Consider the following 24,128-nt stretch of genomic DNA (forward strand, 5'->3'; position numbering starts at 1 on the left):
TTGTAATGTACAGATGTATTGAATCACTATGTTGTACACCTGGAAATAACAGTGTTGTAGGTTAATTATACTTCAATTTTAAAAAATAAATAAAATACTGAAACATCTGCATTACAAAAGGGCCCATCACTCCATAAAATAAGGTTTGAACTCCATTAAATGACAACTCCCTCTAAAAAGCAAAATTAGAAACTCAACAAGAACTATATTTTTGATACCCTTGTATAGTCTTCATATTTTAAACAGGAAGACACCATCTCTTTAGGATTTTCATTGATTAGACAGGGCCTATAATATATAGTAGACTATTTGTAAAATGAATAACATTTGGGAATTTATTCAATTTTTAGGGATCCAGAACTATAAAATTTCCTGTAAATTATGTCATTAAAAAAATGAACATATAGCTATTAAAAAACGTTAAGTGAAAATTGTTTAATCATCTTAGAGCAGTCAAAATACAGTATAAGACTGGTATCTTGGTGTCTGAAAGCAATCATTTTACCATTTGCATTTTAATCTTTTGTATTATTCATTTAAGTTGATGGTTAATTAAAAAACCTAGTCTTAATCAAAGTTGTTTTCAAACATTGTCATAATGTCACTTTGAAGAGTCATATCAATGGTACCAGCCATCTGCAGAAAAGAAGAGAAAATGTAAATGTTACTTAAAAAGTTTATACCTTCATTATGTTACATCTATATGAAAAAATGGTAATGCAACATTTGGAACATACAAAATGAATGCAATTTATTTAACATAATGAGTTTATACATAACTTTTAATATCTGTTCAAATACTACCTGATTTTTGTTAAAATACTGTTCATGTAATAAATAAAAATAAGTTTAAAACTTACAAGAACACAAAGAACAAGTTTAACCTATCTCTCCAATAAAGTTCTCAGTGTTAATATATAAACATGAATTGAGATTACGTGGTTTCATGTATCTCTCCAGCCAACACAGTGCTAGACACATAAAATTATTTTCTGAATGAACCAGTATCTTACCTATGTGAGAGAACTATACTATGTTTAAAGCCAAGGGCTTTCCATGATTTTGCCAATTACTGTGTAACCTAAGGCAAATGATCTAACCAAGTTTATTTTATATACAGATATTTATGAAGAGCAACCAGATTGCATGTATAACACTCAGTACAATGTTGTTTATTAAATGCTAAAAAGCTAAATAAAATAAGCTAAAGTATAGGAAAAGCTAATTAAGACAAAAGAAACAAATGTTTCTTACTATACTCTGAAGCCTTCTCTAAAAGTCCTTGTGATACAAGTTAGACAGTATTTGCCACATCTGAAATGATACCAACTAGGAAAGTTCAAAAAATGTTTTGTTTTGTTTTTTGAAATCAGTGAAGAGTAGCAGCCCAGAGTAGTAGGTAAAAGCACCAGTTTGCAACCAGTTGGTTGACTTCCTGGATGGGAATCAGTGTTCTCTGGCTATGTGGAAGAAGACTTGGAATTATGACTTAGCTACCAAAAGGATATTAAGAAGCTATGTGTGACTCTTAAAAACTATGAAAATTTCTTTAAACATGCCTTAGAGACAAAAGGGTAAATTCTTAGATCTTAGCCCAGGCTATTTTCCTAATGCCAGCTCTTAGGATACCAAATATCTAGCCCAAATAGTTTCTTAAAAGTTCTATTTTAACCCTCCAATGAGAGTTGGATACACTGTCCTAGTTTAAATATCACTGATACTCCTAGAAATATCCAAACATACTGCAAAATTCCAAAAATATGTAATGAAACTTGTTTTGTTTAAAAGTACTTTGGGAAATTTGGAGTCAAGATGGCAGAGTAAGAAGACACAGAGTTCATGTCTCCCCACAACTAGGGCACATACCAGACACTGGTGGGGGACCTTGACACCCAAGGGGATGGGAGGAACCCCTGAGTGACCGGGTAGGACGTGGAGGGGAGCAAGTGGGGAGGAGTGGAGACTGGATGGGACTGGCGCTCCTGAGGGGTGGCTGGGAGAGGGGAGGGGTCCCCACGCCTGGAGGGACCCTCAGGAGTTTGGAGGATCAGACTGTACTACAAAGCTACAGTAATCAAGATAATATGGTACTGGCACAAAAACAGAAATATAGATCAATGGTACAGGATAGAAAGCAGAGATAAACCCATGTACATATGGTCACTGAATTTATGACAAAGCAGGCAAGAACATACAATGGAGAAAAGACAGCCTCTTCAATAAGTGGTGCTGGGAAAACTGGACAGCTACATGTAAAAGAATGAAATTAGAACACTCCCTAACACCATGCACAAAAATAAACTCCAAATGGATTAAAGACCTAAATGTAAGACCGGACACTATAAAACTCTTAGAGGAAAACACAGGAAGAACACTCTTTGACATAAACCACAGCAAGATCTTTTTTGACCAACCTCCTAGAGTAATGAAAATAAAAAAACAAAAATAAACAAATGGGACCTAATTAAACTTAAAAGCTTTTGCACAGCAAAGGAAACCATAAACAAGATGAAAAGACAACACTCAGAATGGGAGAAAATATTTGCAAATGAAACAACAGACAAAGGATTAATCTCCAAAATACAGAAACAGCTCATGGAGCTCAATATCAAAAAAACAAACAACTCAATCAAAAAATGGGCAGAAAACCTAAATAGATAACTCTCCAAGGAGGACATACAGATGGCCAAGGGGCACATGAAAGGATGCTCAATGTCACTAATTATTAGAGAAATGCAAATCAAAACTACAATGAGGTATCACCTCACGCCAGTCAGAATGGCCATCATCAAAAGATCTACAAACAATAAATGCTGGAGAGGGTGTGGAGAAAAGGGAACCCTCTTACACTGTTGGTAGGAAAGTAAATTGATACACTCACTGTGGAGAACAGTATGGAGGTTCCTTAAAAAACCAAAAATAGAACTACCATATGACACATCAATCCCACTACTGGGCATATACCCTGAGAAAACCATAATTCAAAAGGTTTTGACACATGTACCTCAATGTTCATTGCAGCACTATTTACAATAGCCAGGACATGGAAGCAACCTAAATGTCCAACAACAGATTAATGGATAAAGAAGATGTGGTACATATATGCAATGGAATATTGGTCAGCTGTAATAAAGAATGAAATTGGATCATTTGTAGAGATGTGGACGGACCTAGAGACTGTCATACAGAGTGAAGTAAGCCAGAAAGAGAAAAACAAATATTGTCTATTAATGCATATATGTGGAATCTAGAAAAATGGTACAGATGAACCTACTTGAGGACAGGAATACAGACACAGACACAGAGACTGGATTTGTGGACATGGGGCGGGGGGGAGGGGAGGAGGGGGGACTAACTGGGAGATTAGGATTGACATATATACACTACCATGCGTAAAATAGCTAGTGGGAACCTGCTATAAAGCACAGGAAGCTCAGCTCGGTGCTCTGTGACTTCCTAGATGGGTGGGATGGGGGGGGATGGGAGGGAGGTCCAAGAGGGAGGGGATATAGGTATACATATAGCTCATTCACTTCATTGTACAGCAGAAACTAACAATATTGTAAAGCAATTGTACTCCAATAAAAAAAAAATTTTTAAATAAAAAGTAAAAGTACTTTGGGAGCTCCCTGGTGGTCAGTGGTTAAGACTCTATGTTCCCAATGCAGGGGGCCCAGGTTTGATCCCTGGTGGGGGAACTAAGATCCCACATACTGCAACTAAGACTGCGAGCTGCAACTACTGAGCCCACATGCCGCAACAAAGACCCAGTGCCGCAACAAAGACCCAGCACAGCCAAAAATGCATAAATGAATTAATTAAAAAAATAAACTAACTTTAAAAAAAATGAATAAATAAAAGTACTTTATTTTAGATTCTCTTCCATCTTGACTAAATCTGAACTAGTGGAATACTTATTGATATCTAACTGGTTATTGCCTATACCAATTAACCTTAGATACCACGATTTAAATATTAAGGCTCTCTGCAGCTGACACCATAACCTGGATATTCCTTTTTTCAGTGGTCCTAATATACACTTCAGCCATTCAAATTTAAGATCAAAAATTGGGTCAAAGGAACTGGCAATAAGCTCTGGTAGGGAGCTTATGCTAGATGCCAAGTTTTTGCAGCTGTTTACAATATGGATCTGTCAAGTAGCAGCAGCATGAGAGTCTGGGTTGTCAAGAATGATAGTAGGTAGCTCCAAAGTCAGGTTTTCAAATGTCAAGCTGCTAGAGGTGGCATTTTTAGTCACATTTCAGTGGGTTCCAGAAAAATGCTTGGGGTTTAGAAGTTATATCAGGTTACCTAGTTGGGTTGTTAGGTGGCAGGTAGGTTGCTGAGATATCACTTGTGGGTGACTGAAGTCAGGCCCTTGTGAGTACCAAAAGGAAAAACTCCTAGGTCACTAGAGAAATACTTCTATTAAAGTACTAATTAAACTTTAATAAAGAACTCCTAAAAAACAAACAAAAAAATAAAACAATATAAAAAATTTGCTGTTTAAATTAATTAAAATTAAATGAAAAATTTAGTTCCTTAGTTGCATTAGCCACATTTCAAGTGCTCAATGCCATATGTGACTAGCAGCTATTATATTTGATTGTATAAAGCACATTCCTGTAATTGTAGAAAGTTCTATAAGACCATATTGCTCTAAAGTAAACTCCACCATATGTTACAACACTGCTAAATGCAATTTGTTTCTGCCTTCATACTATAGATAAGAGGCTGACAAAACTTTTTTATATTATTTCCTAGGAAATTTACTTGTGTCATAATCAATATCACAGCCAAAGCCAGTGGATTTTTTCTTCTGGAACTAATGTTTCTGTATGTCCTATGAATTCACATGAGTTTTCCAGGATTACAAAAATATCCAGCACCCAATAAGGTAAAATTTACATCTGGCATCAATGGTTACCAGGTAAGCAAAGAAGCAGAAAAACACTATCTGTAAAGGAGATCAATCAATCAATCGAAACCAACCTGGAAGTGACATAAATGTCAGAATTAGCAGAGAACCCATTAAACAGTTATGATAACTGTATTCCATTTGTTCAAAAGTTTAATAGAGATACTAAAAACATTAAAAAGACCCAAATCACCTTCTAGATATGACAACTATAATGTCTGAGATGGGACAACTTCAAGTGGCTTAATACAAAAGTAACTGGAGTCACTAAAAGGATAAAAAGGAGGGGCTTCCCTGGTGGTGCAGTGGTTGAGAATCTGCCTGCCAATGCAGGGGACACGGGTTCAAGCCCTGGTCTGGGAAGATCCCACATGCTGTGGAGCAACTGGGCCCGTGAGCCACAATTACTGAGCCTGAGCGTCTGGAGCCTGTGCTCCTCAATAAGAGAGGCTGCGATAGTGAGAGGCCCGCACACCACGATGAAGAGTGGCCCCCGCTTGCCACACTAGAGAAAGCCCTCGCACAGAAACGAAGACCCAACACAGCCATAAACAAATTTAAAAAAAGGAGAAAAGGGGGAAACAGAAAAAATATGAAGAAATAATGCCCCAAATTTTTCCAAGCTTGATCAAAACTATAAACACATCGCTCCAGTAAGTTCAACAAAGCACAAGAAACATGAAGAAAACAATTAATGAAAACCCAGTGATTAACTTGGAAGCAACCAAGATGTCTGTCAATGGATAAACTGTGGTACAGTTATACAATGGGATATTACTCAGCACTAAAAAGCTAGCAACCTACAAAGACATAGAGGAAACTTAAATGCATATAACTAAGTTAAAGAAGCCAAGCTGAAAAAGGTATATATACTGTATGATTCCAACTATACAACATTCTGGAAGTGGCTAAACTATGGTAGTAAAAAGATCAGTGGTTGGCAGGGGTTCAGGAGGGAGGGGTGAACAGGAGGAGCACAGCGGACTTTCAGGAAAGGGAGAGTATTCTGATGGTACCATAATGGTTGGTGTATGTCATTATACATTTGTCAAAACCCGTAAGAAGCACAACACAAAGAGTGAACCCTGATGTGAACTATGGACTTTCCTTGATAAAATAAGATTGATAATGGTGTGGCAATGTTGGTTCACAGATCGTGTAACAAATGTACTGCACTAAAGCGGGATGTTAATGGTGGGGAAGGTTGTGAATTGGTGGGGCAAAGGGGAGAATATGTGGGAACTCTTTATACTTTCAATTTTGCTGTGAATCTAAAACACTTTAAAAATAAAGTCTATTAATGAAAAACAAAGGCCAAATAAAGATATTTTCATGTACACAACAGCTGAAAGATTTCATCACCAGCTGACCCACACCACAAGAAATGTTAGAAGGAAGTCCTTTTAGGGAAAAGGAAAATTATACCATTTGGAAATCTGGATCTAGACAAATCAATAAAGAGCACTAGAAATGGTAACTACGTAGGTAAATACAAGGGTTTTTTAAAAAATGTCATTTAAAACTTTTAGAGACAATTTGACTGCTTAGACAATGGCCTAATGGCTAGGAGGGGGCGAATGGAAGTACACTATTGCAAGGCTATTACACTAAATGTGAAGTGGTGTGATATAACTTAAGAGAAGACTGTGACAAGCTAAAGTATATATTGTAAACGCTAAAGCAACCACTAAAGTAACAAAACAAAGAGTTATTGATAATAAGCCAATAAAGGAAATAAAATGGAATCATAAAAAACGATTAATCTAAAAGAATGCAGGGAAAAAAAAATAACAAGAACAGAGGACACACATCAAAAAATAGCAAGATGGGGCTTCCTTGGTGGCACAGTGGTTGAGAGTCCGCCTGCCAATGCAGGGGACACGGGTTCATGCCCCAGTCCGGGGAGATCCCACATGCCGCAGAGCAGCTGGGCCTGTGAGCCATGGCGGCTGAGCCTGCACGTCCGGAGCCTGTGATCCACAACGGGAGAGGGCACAACAGTGAGAGGCCCCCGTACCGCAAAAAAAAAAAAAAAAAAAAGAGAAAAAAGATGAGGGACTCGAATGTAACCATATCAATAATCATTTTAAATTAATTGGTTAAAAACCCCTTAAAAAAGACAGAGATTGGTTTTTTTTTTTTTACGTCAAGACTACACTACATATTGCCTGTAAGAAAATAAATTTAAAGCACAGATAAGTTAAAAGTAAAAGGATGGAAAAAATTTTTGCGCCATGCCAACACTAGTCATAAAAAAGGTGAAGTGGTTATATTTCACAGGAAATAATATTACCAGGAGTAAAAAAGATCATTTTGTAATGAAAAGGGGGTCAATTAATCATGAGGATGTAACAATTCTAAATGTCTATGCACCTAATAACAGCTTCAAAATAACATGAAATAAAATTGATAGAATTACAAGGGTAAAAAGACAAACCTATAATTATACCATTGTAGGTGCCAATGTCCTTTCTCAGTATTTGATAGTGCAAACAGGCAGAAAATCAGCAAGAATTTAGTAGACTTGAAAAACATTACCAACCAACTTGCCCTGTTTAATAAATACTCTACCCAGCAGCAGCAGAATACACATTCTTCTCAAGTGCACACAGAATATTTACCAAGGTAGATCATAATCTGGGCCATAAAACAAGTCTTAGTGAATTCAGAAGAATTCAAGACATTGTATGTTCTCTGACCACAATAGAGTTCAATTAGAAATCACTAATTTTCTATTATTTTCACTAGCCAGAAAATTTCCAAATATTTGGAAACTAAATAACACACTTCTAAATAGTCCACAGATAAAAGAATAATCCACCTCAATAAAAAAAAGGAATTAATTCTACTTTTTAAAACATCAGTTTTTAAATATTAAGGACTCCTTAAACACAAGTCTTTTTTTTTTTTGGTTTCCAGTTTTGTTAAGATATAATTGACATATAACTTCTTCATCTAGTGTTCAACTAAATAAACACTGACTAGGGACAGATGGCATATTTTTTAGCCACAATTCATAGGCAGTTTATGGATTTTTCAACAGTAATAACAGGAAGTGATTTTACCTCTGTGCCAGGCATTTTCAGATGTGCTTAATACATGTAAATTCATTTCACCTTTTACCTTTATTATCCATACTTTACAAATAAGGAAATTGAGGCACAGGGAGGTTAAATAGCCCAGGCTCCAACATCTAGTTAATGGAAGAACCAGGATTTGAACTCAAAGTCTAGTAGCCTCCAGGATTGATACTCTATTATTACACTATGCTTGTGTCTTTTGACTATGAAATTTTAATTTTACTCTCTGATTTTAGAACCTGATCCTCACCAAAGAGGTAACTGTCACTGAAGAACCACCCAGAATACATCTTTGAACACGTAAAGACACTGCTCTGTTAAATCTTTCCTTTGTTCATTAGATTTAATAAACTAAAATTCACTTACTGCTTCTCTTCTCCTCCGCTCTTGCTCTTTCTCCCTTGCTAAATTACGGTCTTTGAGAAGCCAGAGTTTGCCTCCATCTTGAGCTTCCAGTGACTGCTGATGTTCTTTCTGCTCTTCTCCAAGACACTTGTTTTGCATTTTATTTGGAAAAGATTCTAGAGTGAAGCCATGGTCCCTTAAAGAAACAGTGAAGTTCAAAGTAGGTTTCAAGCTCCTTAAAAGTTTTTATTATGAAGATACGTTGTTAAATGACAAATATAAAGCAATGTTCTAGATACCCTTTTTTGTATGTTATGACATTATTTTTAGTATTTTTGATGTCAAATTTTACATCGGGCAATCTATGTTAATGAAGAGAAGGTTTTAGAAAACTATGACCAAGGTTTACCATCATCTTCTTACACATAGAATGGAAATATTAAGACATTTCCGGAAAATAATGATGTCTTTATAATTTAGCAATATTGGTATCTTTAATAGCTTCTTCAATCACTTGATTATTTGTATCCCCTTCAAAATAGATACTACTTACCAATTTTTTAAAAATCAATAAAAATTTACTTTTTCTAAATATAATTTGCTTTGTGGTCTACTAAATAGCTGAATTATAGACACTTACAAAAACGAAATTTATTTTAAATACATGTCTGTATCTCTCAAAGCCTCCATTAATCCAGTAAATTACAGACCTTTGATTTCCTTGAAATACTTTTGGTTCCTTTGTATTCTGTTCCAGATGTTTCTGTATTAGTTCCTGTGTTCGAGCTCTCACTTCCTTTTCTATCGCTGCTTTTCTAAATTGGTTGAAGAGCTCATCTGATGATTTCACTACCCCTGATGTTTTGACTGGTTTGCCTAAACTTTTCCAAGAATCTGCATTCTTGATCTTTATATCCTAAAACAAATATTTGATTCAGTATATGTCTACAGATGTCAACTAAATTTTGGAAGAAAAGCAATATTTTTTGATATAGTAATAGATCAAAAATAAAGATTCCAAAGGCTTCATAACTTTACTAAACTTAAGTTAAAGGTTACTAAAATAGAAAAAATAGGATAACAGATTAACTAAATTCAACTGTTCATCTAAGATCAAATTAAAATAGCATGCTTGACAATTACTTCAATTTAATATGAAACATATATGTTAAGTGTATGACAATCTGTTAAGAATATAAAAATCCCCATGTCACTGTAATCAAGATATTTATGAACAACAAGGTCCTACTGTATAGCACAGAGAACTATATTCAATATCCTATGATAAACCATAATGGAAAAGAATTTAAAAATATATATATATATATATATATGTATAACCAAATCACTTTGCTGTGTGGAGTAATTAACACTGTAAATCAACCACACCTCAATAAAAAAAATTAAGTTACAAAACTTAAAAAAAAAAGACATTTATGATCTTATGAGAAAAATAAAGCAAATATACAAGTGATTAATCAGAGGGAAAGTAAGACGATGCCAGAAGAACAGCACAGTGTTTATTGAGAACCCTCTGACATAGCTATGTTTTCCTTTCTTCGGTATGAAGAAAAAAATTAACTGATTGTGATCACTGTTCTTAACTGTGATATGCCAAGGTCTAGATCAGTGCTGCCCAATAGAAATATATATAGTTTAAAATCTTCTAGTACCACAATTTTTTTAAACTAAAACTTTTAATAATATATTTTATTTCACCAAATATACCCAAAGCATTATTATTTCAACATGCAGTCAATATAAAAGACTGAAGATAATTTTATTTATTTATTTATTTACTTACTTACTTACTTATGGCCGTGCTGTGCGGCTTGTGGGATCTTAGTTCCCCGGCCAGGGATTGAACCCAGGCCCTTGACAGTGAAAGCCTGGAGTCCTAACCACTGGACCACCAGGGAATTCCCTATATTTTTGTAATGTCTTCTAAATTGGTGTTTTACATTTATAGCACATCTCAATTCAAATGCTTAACTTTGATTAGAAATCATTGATCTGTAATTAGACTTCATAAAACTTACAGTTGAAAAAGTAGATATGCATAAACAAACTGTTCCAAACATCCTTACACTCTCCAATAACTGAACTGAGTATAAGTTTTTAAATTTAAGTTAATTGTAAGTTCTAAAACTAAGTTTCTCAGTTGCACTAGACATTTCAAGGGCTCAATAACTATATGTGGCTAGTGGCTACCATACTGGACACTGGATATTACATGTCTAGATGGCCCTTCTAATAGTTGTCATATTCTCCAGGATAGTTAATGTTATACCACAAAACAAGTCTTATAAATTTAAGAAGACTGAAATCATATCAAGTGTCTTTCCTTACCACAATGATATGAAACTAGAAATCAATTACAAGAAGAAAACTGGTAAGTTCATAAATATGGAGTTTAAACAACATGCTGCTGAACAACCAATGCGTCAAAGAAGAAATCAAAAGAAGTTAAAAAAAATACCTTGAGACAAATGAAAATGGAAATACAACATACCAAAAGGTATGGGATACAGCAAAAGCAGTCCTAAGAGGGAAGTTCATAGTGATAAATGCCTACATCAAAAAACAAGAACTATCTCACGTAAACCTAATTTACACCTCAAGGAACTAGAAGAACAAATGAAGCCCAGAATTAGAAGAAGGAAGGAAACAATAAAGATCAGAGTAGAAATAAATGAAATAGAGACTATAAAAAGACCACAGAAAAGATCAATGAAAATAAGAACTGGTGTTCTGAAAAGATAAGCAAAACAGACGAACCTTCAGCTAGACTCACCAAGAAAAAAAAAAGAGGACTCAAATCAATATCAGAAATGAAAGAGAAGGGACTTCCCTGGTGGCGCAGTGGTTAAGAATCCACCTGCCAATGCAGGGGACATGGGTTCGAGCCCTGGTTCGGGAAGATCCCACATGCCATGGAACAACTAAGCCGGTGCACCACAACTACTGAGCCTGTGCTCTAGAGCCCACAAGCTGCAACTACTGAGCCTGCGTGCCACAACTACTGAAGCCTGTGTGCCTAGAGCCCATGCTCCGCAACAAGAGAAGCCACCACAATAAGAAGCCCACGCAACGCAACGAAGAGTAGCCCCTGCTCACCGCTACTAGAGAAAGCCTGCAAGCAATGAAGACCAAACTCAGCCAAAATCAATCAATCTAAGAAAAAAAGCAAAAAAAAAAAAAAAAAGAAATAAAGAGGAGATATTACAACTGATACCACAGAAATATAAAGGATTGTAAGAGACTACTATCAACAATTATATGGCAACAAACTGGACAGCCTAGAAGAAACTGATAAATTACTAAAAACATACAACTTACCGAAAGTGAGTCATGGAGAAATTGAAAATGTGGACAAATCAATTACTAGTAAGGAGACTGAATCAGTAATCAAAAAATTTCCAAAAAGTCTAGGACTAGATGGCTTCACTGGTAAATTCTACCAAACATTTAAAGAAGAACTAATACCAATCCTTCTCAAACTCTTCCAAAAAATAGAAGAGGAGGGAACATTTCCAAACTTATTTAACTAGGCCAGCATTACCCTGATACCAAAATGAGATAAGGACATCACAAGAAAAGAAAATTACACACTAATATCCTTGATGAACACAGGTGCAGGAATCCCCAACAACATATTAGCAAACCAAATTCAACAATACAGTAAAAGGATGATACACTATGATCAAGTAGGTTTTATTCCAGGGATGCAAGGATAGTTTAACACCTGCAAGTCAAACAACATGATACACCATATTAACAAAATGAAGGATAAAAATATGATCTTAATAGATGCAGAAAAAGCATTTGACAGAATTCAACAGCCATTTATGATAAAAACTCTCAGCAAAGTAGGTATAGAGGGACTATATCCTAGCATATAAAGGCTATATATGACAAGCCCACATCTCATATCATACTCAGTGATGAAAGGCTGAAAGCTCTTCCTCTGAGATCAGGAATAAGACAAGGATGCTCACTCTCACCATTTCTAGTCAACATAGTACTGGAAGTCCCAGCCAGAGCAATCAGGCAAGATAAAGAAATAAAAGCACTCAAATCAGAAAGAAGTAAAACTGTCACTATTTGCAGATGACATGATATTATATATAGAAATCCCTAAAGACTCCATCAAAAACATTAGAATATAGAAATTCAGTAAAGTTGCGGGATACAAAATCAATATGCAAAAATCCACTGTGATTCTATACACTAACAAACTATCAGAAAAACAAATTAAGGAAAAAAATCACATTTACAATTGCATCAAAAAGAATAAAATACCTAGGAATAAACTTAACCAAGGTGAAAGACCTGTACACTGAAAACTATAACAGTGATGAAAGTAATGGAAGAAGATACAGAGAAATGGAAAGATATTCCATGTTCATGTACTGAAAGAATTACTATTGTTAAAACATCCATATTACCCAAAGCAATCTACAGATTCAATGCAATCCCTATCAGAATTCTAATGACATTTTTCACAGAAATAGAACAAACAATCCTAGAATATGTATGGAACCACAAAAGACCCTAACTAGTCAAAGCAATTCCAAGAAAGAACAACAAAGCTGGAGGTATCATGCTTTCTGATTTCAAGCTATATTACAAACTTACAGTAATCAAAACAGTATGGTACTGGCATAAAAACAGACACATAGCACAATGGAAGAGAATAGAGAGCCCAGAAATAAACAAATGCACTTATGGTCAATTAATTTACAATAAAGGAGTGAAGGACTCATTTCATACTTGGGCACGTGTTCTGGTGAGTGAGTAGTCCCTGTGCTGCTGCAGAAGAAGATGGGGAAAGAGGAAATTAAAAGAGCAGTGAAGGAAAATAGTGTGGATAGGCTAGCCTTCATATAGTTTGGCTTGGCCTCAGAGTCTTGTGGGAGAGAGCCAGTAGCCTCATTATTATTTCATTGGAAAATTTAACTTTCTGTTACATTTAAAATAAAGGAAAATGACCTACAAAAACAAACAAACGAAAAGGAGTGAAGGATGTAAAATGGGTAATGGACAGTTTCTTTAACAAATGGTATTGGGAAAACTGACCAACCACATGCAAAATAATTAAACTAGACTATTATCTCATACCATATGTAAAAATCAACTCAAAACGGATTAAAGACTTGAATATAAGACCTAAAGCCAAAACTATAACTCCTAGAAGAAAACATAGGTGGTAAGCTCCTTGACATCCATCTTGGTGATAATTTTTTGGATCTGACACCAAAAGCAAAGGCAACAAAAGCAAAAATGAACAAGTGGAACTACACCAAACTAAAAAACCTTCTGCTTAGCAAAGGCAACCAACAACAAAATGAAAAGGCAACCTACTGAATGGCAGGAAATATTTGAAAATCATATGTCTGATAAGAGATATATATAAAGAACTTAGAAAACTAACTCAACAGCAGGAAAACAAACAAACTGAAAAAAAATGGGCAGAGGACCTGAATAGGCATTTTTCCAAAGAGAACAAACATATGGGCAACAAGTCCATGAAAAGGTACTCAGCATCACTAATCATAAGGGAATATTAATTATAAGGGAAGTGCAAATCAAAACCACAATGAGATATCACCCTCACACCTATAAGAATGGCAATTATCAACTGTTGGCAAGGACATGGAGAAAAGGAAATCCTTGTACAGTGTTGGTGGGGATTTAAATTGGTATGGCCATTATGGAAAACAGCATAGAGATACCCGAAAAAAAAAAAAAAGTAGAACTACCATATTATGCAACAAATCCTACTTCTGAGTATATAGCCAAAGGAAATGAAATCAGGATCTTGAAGAATATCTGCACTCCCACGTTCGTTGCAGCATTACTCATAATAGCCAGGATTTGGAAGTAACACCACGTGTCCATCAATGGATAAACAGAAAAAGGAAATGTGGCATATATACATGATGGAATATTATTCAGCCACAAAAAACCAAGGAAATCGTGGATGGAACTTGAGGGCATTTATTATGCTAAGTGAAATAAGTAGACAGTGAAAGACAAATACCATATGATCTCACTTATATGTGGAATCTAAAAAAACCCCAAGAAACACCACTCCCCCCAAAACCCCCCAAATTTATAGATACAGAGAACAAAGTGATGGCTGCCAGAGGAGGGGGAGTGGGGAGTGGGCGTAATGAGTGAAGAAGGTCAAAAGGTACAACCTTCTAGCTGTAAAATAAGTAAGTCCTGGGGATGCAATGTACAGCATGGTGACTATAGTCAATAATACTCCATTGTACATTTGAAATGTGCTTAGAGTAGATCTTAAAAGTTCTCATCACAAGAAAAAAATTTTTAACTATGTTGGGAGAGGGAGAGAATAGACTTCCTGTGGTGATCATTTCTCAATATATTAAGTTGTATACCTGAAACTAATAATATTATATATCAGTTATACCTCAATTTAAAAAAAAAGAGTTAGAAAAAAAAAAAAAAAAAGAGTTAGCCTACTTATATGGGGTAAGGAAAGACGACAATGCAATACCTGAACATCCTCTGTTTAAATTTTTTTGATAAATGTCTCCTTAATAATTATGCTTGATTCCTCTTTTCATATTATTTCCATGAAATATTAGGGAGAAATTTGTCCAGGGTCCCAGGTAAAGCAAAAGAAAATTTATGACAAGACTTTTCCATAAGCCTTTTTAATTTCCATCCTGAAGTAATCTCACCCCTACTGTACACACAAGACCTTCACCATAGGTCACCCAGTTGTGTTTATGAAGTCTTTCCTGTATGCTGCCAATAAAACCTGTTTTCGTTCTTACCCATGGAATGGGCTAAATACTAGTTCCAGACTTCATTTTTCTACTGAGTTAGTTAAAGAATCTTGCCTTCAGGTAGAGATTTGAAACAGAACAGGTAATACCTGGTAGTATACTTAATTAGGAAATAAAGGGAGGATGAAACCCTGGTCTCTGGCTTGATCCTGGAAATGTCTATCTAATTGCAATAAAATTTTGGCAGATCCTAAAACAAGAAAGTTCATAACTGGGTTTGGAGTACACTACAGTTTTTCAGACATCACAGAGAAGAATAAGAAGACTTTTGACAGACAGAGATGAGGATGGAAAGCATTCCTCACTGAAGAAAGAAAATCATAATTAAAGATATTACTAGATATATCCGGGGAGAAATGAAGAGTTCAATTTCAGTGAATTACAAGGCTTATAGTTAAGACTGAAAGGCTAGATCGGAGTCATAAGGTAAAAGTGTTTAATCTTCACTCTGGAGTCAAAGTTAGAAACTACTGAAGGTTTCATACATATTAGTAATATGATCAGAGCAATACATCAGGAGGAACAGTGTAAGAATGTTAAAAGCAGAATGGATTAGAACAAGGAAGGTTTCAAGTTAGTCTGACCAGTTATAAATATTACAAAGAGCTCAGACTGAAAGCAATGAGGTCTGGTCTCTGAGGCAGAAGTGGAAAAGGAAACATGTTGAAAGTAAAACGCAAAGAATTTAGCAATTCCTTGGCTGTACGGGACTGAGAAATCAAAAATGATTAAAACTCACAGGATGTCAGGTCTAGAACTATATATTTGAGTCATCTGCAGAGAGACTGTAACTGAAATCACCACAGTGGATGTTCAACCAGAGAGTAGTAGTAGAAGACCCTGGACTCCTTACCCTATCAAGACTTTGGGAGGGATGCAGCACTTTTAGACATCATTGGTTCCTCTGATAGGACAAATTACAGGAATAAGGGAACAGCTGGATTCTAGGTAAAATTAAGGTACTGCTTCACAACTGGGGTGATTCTCCTTTGCCCAGGGAAGACCTATGGCAATGTCAGCAAAGTTTTTTGTTGTCACGTAGTGGTAAGGGAAAGGGTGTTGCTAGCATCTAGTAGATAGAGGTTAGGGTTCCTGTTAAGCATCCTACAATGTACAGGCCTACTCCCAACAAAAACTTATCCAGCCCAAAATGTCAATAGTGCTATAGTTGAGAAAGCCTGGTTTAAAATGTAAACAAGTAGTGGAGAAATAAGACAAAAGGAATAATAGAGACTATAGAGATGGCAGGAGAGCTCCACAAAAATCTGTTAAATGAAAGAAAATGAAGAAGAGAGATAGAGAAGTCTTGGCAAGAAGGGATACCTTTTCTTGAGGCAGAGGTAAGTAAGAGACGAACAGCAAAGCTAGAGCTCTGAGTAAAACAACAGAGGTTGGGACCTTGTTGAAATGTTTTATTTTAGTATCAGCTCTTCTTTGGGCAAGATGCTTGAACTGTCTGGACCACAGTTTGTTCATAAAGACTAATTCTCAAAGATCTGTTCTAGCACCAAAATTCTGTAGCCTTTTTTTTTTTTCAGTAAGTGGTAATAACACTCCTGATAGTGAGTGAGCAACGGCAGGAAATAATGTCAAGGATGGAAACAGTTTAAAATCAAGGAAAAAAAAAAAAAAAGAATGGAAACGGTTTGTTGTGAAGAGAACAAGCCACACAATCCCATTCCTCCTCAAGCTTTCAACATTTTAGTTCTTACTATATGCTAGACATTAGAAATCAACAGAGAGTAGACTTATGTCACTTTTACCTTTAACACAAACTTCAATGGTATGACGTATACTTGATGTTTTGCTGCTTATTTTTGCTGTAATCTCTTTGCCCTTTTGAAAATTTTCTTACTGTTTTAAAAATTTATTTTGGGTCAGTCAAAATTACAGTTTTGTTAAATGAGAAACAAAGATTTTAGTACACAGTAAACCAAATATTTGAGAAACTCTGCTGCTTTATTCTTTGCATCCTAAAGGGGACAGATGACACTTCCAATGTTTAAACAAAAAACAATAACAATAAAAAATTTATGCTGGATATCAGGAGAGGCACTTTTTAAAAAAAATTTATTGTTTTTTTATTTTCCCCCTTGGCCACACTGCTTGTAGGATCTTAGCTCCCCGACTGGGGATTGAACCCGCACCCTCGGCAATGAAAGCAAGGAGTCCTAACCACTGGACCAGCAAGGAATTCCCAGGAAAGGTACTTTTTAAATGGTTCTTATCAATAACAAAACACCCATATTAAACACAGGTCATCTTTGATGATAATAATTATTAGCAGAGCAGTATGTAAGAAAGTCAAAGATTCTAAGAATAAGAAAAAACAAGGGCCAAAGCAATATGCTCCTCATGGTGAAATGTCAGATATTCCTAAGTGTGCCCAAGCAGTAAGATTTGTCCTCTGAAGTACTTACAAGGAAAAAAGAAAGGAAAGAATGGAAGGAAGGGAGGGAGAGAAAAAAGAGGGGATATGTGAATTCATAGTCCATTCATAGTCCATTTCTGACAGTTACTAGATTCAAATGTCTAGAATAGTACCTGGTGTATCTAATGTATCCCAAACATCTAGAATACTTGTTGAAAGACTGATCAATGTGTGGTTTGAGATTAAGTGCACCAAAGACTCCATGAGGAAATCACCTACAACAGATTCTAAAAGATAGTTTTATAACATGTTTTAAAATCAGGATAGCTGGCAAATACCAGCATTATAGAATTATTTAATTTACAATTAAACACAAATATGGGGACTGAAGGTAGAGGGTGGGAAAGAGTGTTGCTCACAGGTTAACTTTTTTTTTTTAATAAGTAGGCAAAAATTAGGCTTAGAGATCCAAAATTCATTCAAATTAGGGCTTAAAATACCTCCGTGCCATTTCTATATTCAATTTTAAATCCCTTCAATATTTGTGAGAAAAAATAACTTTACTCTTACCTTTTGCACTGGAACTTGACATTCTGATTCTAATACCACTGTGTCATTATCACCGGAAGGATGCATCACAGTTAGGCCATTCAAGCGTTGTTCAGGATTATCTGATGCACACATTTTTAGAATAGTATAGTCAAGTTATTTCATCTTGATTCTCCAGAATTTGACATTTCCACCACCACCACCCCCCCCGCCAGGTCAGAAACTATGAAAATAAAATAACTAGTTTTTTTACGCTTAATTTTGGAGTATTCTTAGTTGGAGAATTGTAATACTGTAAAATAAACATTTTCACTTGAAATTTTACCTCCTTTATTTCTTCTCATTTTCTTCTTCTTTTTTTTTTTTTTTGTCAGCATAAAGTATAGCTGACATTGTGGCTCACCTACCAAGACCTATTTTAGCTTTCCCCATGGTATAGCAGTCTTTCAGCTTGTAAACTGACCTCAGCTCCAGAGATGGGTCTTCATTGTCCAAGCTAATTATGGTAATCCTACCCCCCACACCAGTGAATCATTTAGAAAAGAGGAGGCCTAAGCCACTGTAGGGCTTCTAAGGAAAGATGCTTCCTGGTAGCCAAATTGAGAACAAAGAAAATACAAAGAATTGAAGAACGAAGATACCAGACACCTAAACTGCCCACACAATCCTGTTGACTGTAAAGCTTTCATACAGATATTTCATTTATTACAGGTGAAAATAATTTCAGAAATAGAGCTTGAGCCTTTGTCAAACATGTCTAAATGACTGACCTACTTCTGGACTACAATATGTATGATAACAAAATTCCTTGTGTAAGCCAGTTTGGAGCTGAATTTTCTGCATTTGTGACCAAAAGCATCCTGGTGTATGAAATTTAATTAGGTCATTTCTGTTTCAGGTCTCTCCAGCTCTTGTCTATAGGTACTCACTAGTAGCAAAAGGACAGAGGAGAAAAATGAAAACTTGAGTTGCTATCTTTTTGTTAATTGGCTCAAGCTCATAAAATCCTGGCCACTTAGAGTTATAGGAACTTACATTTAAGCTTCTATCACCCATCAATTCCTCTGATTCTCTGGCTAAATCACACTAGTTGAATGTGAGGCTTGAAGAAGGGAGGAACACTAAAGGATAGGAGTGAGCACAGGAGGGTGAGACAAAACAGTCAGTGGACGGATGAATGACGGAACAAAGTTTAAATTTGTGTGTTCCTATGTGGCCCAATGCACCTATTTTCTCAGTTCAACAGGTAATGGAAAAATAGGGAGAAAAAGTCTAAGTACAGAACTACATCCCCTCTCTGCCTGGGATCAGATATTATTTAAGAAGTAGAAAGAGTATACATGTCAAGAGAAGTATATTCTAAACAGCTCAGTTTGTTGACTCTAAGTTAGTAAGTGGTGACAGTGCCATTATCAAGAACTAAAGAGGAAAGATTTAAATGTAGGAATTAAAAGGGGGAAATTCAGTTTTGACATGCTGTATTTGACATGCCTATGTGCTGTTTAAGGTATTCAGTAGAGTTGTATAAACATGCCTGGGGCTTGGATGCTTGAGTTGTAAAAATGAGACTAGAAGTCATAAGACTCCAAGAAGATCATCCAGGAAGGATGTATAGATTGCTGCCTTCCAACCTTTTACATGCCATAGTAAGTAGAAAATGATCAATGTATGGCATACCTGGGTAAATGGGAGGTCTGCTCCAAGCCTATTGCTATGAGAGTTGAGGGGGAGGTCCTAGCTCAGTAAGCCTATGCGTTGGAATACGGCTAGAAAAGCCTGGAGTAAAGTAAAAAGAGGCTTAAGGATATAACTCAGAGTATTATCAACATTAAAGGTAGGCAGATAAAGTAGGTGTCTGTAAAGAACGTTCAGAGATGGGATGATCAAGAGAAGAGTGTCACAGAAGCCAAGGGAAGTGTGTCAAGGGACCGACTCTCTGAAAAACATTTTCATATGGATGCCCTCTGGCACCTCAAAACACTACAAAACTCATCTTTCCTCAGACATCTGTTCTTCATCTGTGTTCCAGGTCTGTCAACCTGGACCAGTATCCAGCCACTATCCTCTGAGCCACCAAAGCTTATACACCCCTTTGTTATTAAAACCCAGCATATATTCATCTTTTGCAGACCTGCTTACTCCACTCTTGTGATTTCTTTCAACTATACCTTTTTCTTTCTTTCCATCACTTAGTTTTTTTGTACTACTGCAACAGCCCAGTTGGTCTTTTCCTCCTCTGGTCTCTGTTCCCCATCTCTCCAACTGACCTACACAATACTGGCAGAGTAATTACACTGAAGCACACTCCGTTCAAAAAATCTTCATTGGCTCCCCACTGACTATACTATTATAATTAAGTCCAAAAGTCTCTAGGTATTGAGGTTCTTTATGATCTGATCCTGATCTACCTTCCCAAATTTATTTCCCTGTATTCCTATTTATTCAAGCAAAGCTTTAATCACATTGAATTACTGGTCACCTAAATACACTCATTCGTGTTGTTCCCTCTATCCAAAATGCCTTTTGATCCTACTATACATCAATACACATCTTTCAAAGAGGTCAGGTAATTCTGCCTTCCTCATCTCCTTAAATTTCATTTTGGGTTCTTTTAGGGCACATAATTTTTACTTTATTTTAATTAAAAAAAATTTATATACACATACACACACACACATATCCACAGACATATTCATTTATTTGGTGTCTTAGTTGCAGCAGGTGGGCTCCTTAGTTGTGGCATGTGAACTCTTAGTTGCAGCATGCATGTGGGATCTAGTTCCCTGACCAGGGATCGAACCCGGGCCTCCTGCATTGGGAGCACAGAGTCTTATCCACTGCACCACCAGGGAAGTCCCTATTTTTACTTTATATACCAGTTGTTTACTTCTCCTACTAGATGGCAAACTCCTTGATTTACCTTCTCATTTGCCATGTTAATTCACATTGATGTGACAGCATAAGTTTTTTTTAAAAAAATTTCTTAATGCAACTGAGTGAAGATATTTTAAAGAGCTCTGGAAGGATCAATTATAAAGTTTAGTAATCCTTCATGACTAAAAACTTCAACTTATTTTAAGGAAAAAAAATTAGACATCCTCCAGTTCATGTGGAGATGATGGCAGAGGTTTTGAAGAAAACCGATAATACTTAAAACTTCAACTTCTTAAATATTTATGTACTCTAACATACATTTATGTACTCTGTGTAACTCTAATTTAGTACTCTAATTTATTTCCACCAAGATTACATTCCAGAAAAGTAAAATTCTATATACATTTTATAGCTTATATATATTTGCAGTTTCCCTTGGGCATAGTGCCACCTACAGTTGGCAAATGCAAACCACTTTGGTTCTGAAAAATCTGCTTAAGTGCAGCAGAACAGCCATTCGGCATCATCCAAACTTCCCCTTTACACAGTACTGTTACTCACAATCACGTATAAACAGAAATTGAAGGAATACAAGAAACGGATCCCGACCGAAGATTTAGATATTTAAAGCCTGACTTTTCATAGATAGGACGTTTTCTTAAAATAGGAACAAAAGACCATCTTGACTGCATTATTTCCATTATTTTTCAATGTCTTTATTCTTCTTCAAAGCTATCCCTATCATTCTCCTAGGAACTTACTATAATGAAAACAGCAACTTTTCCCTACTCTGGTTCTTTGCGATTGACCTCCACACTCGATCAAATCTCGCCGATTTCAAAATTCAAAGCAAAACAACCTCTCTCCCAGTCTTAAAAAAACAAAAAACCTATCTTCCTGTTAAAGCCACAGCTATCTTCCCATCCTCTTCAATAAAATTCTTGAAAGACTGGTTTACATTCAGATTCCATTACTTCTCAATTTACAAGAATCTGTTTCCATCTCAATCACAATAGCCATAAAAGAAGCTTTTGTAAAAGCAAAAAAATCTCACATTGCCAATTTTAATCTTCTCTCCTCATTCCTCATGGTACTTTAAGGCTTTGTATATAGTAGGACATGATACTCGTGATGATGATTTCCTTCGAAAAACGTATCTCCTGGGCTTCTATTATACCATTTTTCCTTTTCCTCTTAGCTTTGATTACATCTTCTTTTAACTTATTAATTTTTTCTACTTTTACTGAGAGGGAGTTTGGTTACCCAGAATTTTGTCCTTGACCTTTCTCCTCCTGCTCTGTACATTTTCCTTCATTCTCATGGCTTCAAGTAGCTTCTACATATTGGTAATTCCTAACTGTAGTTCTTGTTACACCCTATTAGTTCCAGAAACCTATTTCTAGTTATACATTTCCAATTAGATATTCTGCAGCATCTTAAACATGTCCAAAATGAACAATGTCTCTTATTTTCAAGCCAACTGTTGGATAATACTCTGGTAAGACACTTATTCTAATAAAGCTTAGTAATTCTGCCACAAAAATATCTAATTTAGCCACATCCTTTCTGTACGTACTGCCTTAGTTTTGGTCCTCATAATTTCTTTCCTAGACTATAGCACCCAGCTTCCTTACTTGGTCCCAATTATATCAGAGCATCTTCATCTTAGTCCATCCCTTATACAGCAAGCAGCAATCTCTTCCTAATGTAGAATCTGATTTTGTTATGCTCTTGTTTGAAGCTACTTTCTGTGTGCAAAATAAAAGATCCAAATGTAGCACTGGTATTTAAGGTAATTTATGACCTAGAACAACTACATCTTCAGTTATTCTCCTGAGTACCTTGAAAATATTTTTCCAGAAAAGAATGGCTTTAAATATTTCATACTTTGGATCTTTGTTTATACTTCTTCCTGGGATGCCCCTCAGTGTTGCCTCAGATATTTTTTCTCTTGATCTCCACTCCTTCTCCAGAGTCAAGAGCTATAACTCGAGTTAAATGCAAAACGGAATACTCAAACACAGAATAGTAGGGAGCTTTTACTGGAAGCAATAAAGGAGGATCAAAACTTCTGTGTTCCTCCTAATCTGTGCTTCAGTAAAACAGCTTAGAAATTTCTTCTGTTTTGGAGAAACCCCTGCCACTGGAAGGCCAGGGAGCAGTCTAGACAGAAGGAGACATGGATATGGAATATTCACATCTGCTTCTGTCTAGGCCTGAATACATTTGTGTCTCAAAGTTCAGGTACTCCATAAGCTGGGCTCATCACTATCAGAGAAGTATGCTCCTGTGCCACACATCCCCAGGAGGACCAGGCTGAGAAAGGTGATACGTTCACTTCTGATAAGACTAACAGATAAGACATTTATAAAGTCAAATGAACCTAACAATACAAAAATTTCCAGTTTTAGAAGATGTTTTTAGTAAATAGGAACCACCACTAGGCAAGTATTTCTAGCCCAAGTTTCTTTAACTGTAAACTGTTTTTAATGTTTATAACTTCATTTCTCTACCTATAGAATCTCTATCTTTTCCCTATTCTAATCTACCTTTCCAACCCACACAGACATCATGGAAATTAGAGCAACATTTCACAAGTCTGCTCAGAGCTTGCTATGAGCTATGGTAGTGACAGGTTTTTATGCATGGCTCACATGCCAATGTATATAATCTGTATGAAAGTAAGTTGTGTGTGAACTGCACATACAATTTTCTTTCATTCAAATGTAATGAGTACCTTGGGGTATAAAGCAATACGCTTCAGGGATTATTTCTAACCTGGAAATTACTAGTTATGATTTTCAGTATTCCAGATACATAACATTTAAGATAATCTTGGCATTTTCATTTAGAAGTCAGTTGTTCAATCACAGTCATTTACTTCTTAATTTCTTACCTGAAAGAGGCAGAATTTGTAAAGGTGAAATGTTTTCCACACTCTGTAAACGTTCTGATTCTTGATAATTAAATACTAACTGGTAGGGATTTGGTGGTGTTCCACCTGAACATGTAGTCTGATGAACCAGACTAGTTTTCCCAGAGGTTGTATATTGCACAGATGATTGTATCCGCTAAGACAAAGTTAAACAAAACTATCTTTCAGAGCTTAACCACACAAGAAGTATAACTAAGAAAATAGAAACATAAGAGGATAGAATATAATTTAATAC

At 35.9% G+C, this 24,128-nt stretch overlaps 1 protein-coding gene across 1 annotated transcript in view; it reads right to left on the bottom strand.

Moving 5' to 3' along the window:
- Positions 1 to 567: 567 nt before the first annotated feature.
- BRDT (bromodomain testis associated) overlaps positions 568 to 24,128 on the bottom strand; it is a 48,205-nt gene continuing 24,644 nt past the window's right edge. Inside the window, exons 13-17 of the mRNA XM_029226983.1 lie at positions 23,855 to 24,029; positions 18,106 to 18,206; positions 9,054 to 9,259; positions 8,365 to 8,539; positions 568 to 636 (exon numbers count right to left, since the gene is read on the bottom strand). Of these exons, the coding sequence (XP_029082816.1) occupies positions 568 to 636; positions 8,365 to 8,539; positions 9,054 to 9,259; positions 18,106 to 18,206; positions 23,855 to 24,029 (726 nt within the window). The remainder of the gene's footprint in view (positions 637 to 8,364; positions 8,540 to 9,053; positions 9,260 to 18,105; positions 18,207 to 23,854; positions 24,030 to 24,128) is intronic.

This window comes from Monodon monoceros, unplaced genomic scaffold (genome assembly GCF_005190385.1).
Source record: "Monodon monoceros isolate NGI ecotype Baffin Bay Population unplaced genomic scaffold, NGI_Narwhal_1 Super_Scaffold_18, whole genome shotgun sequence".
Lineage (NCBI taxonomy): Eukaryota > Metazoa > Chordata > Mammalia > Artiodactyla > Monodontidae > Monodon > Monodon monoceros.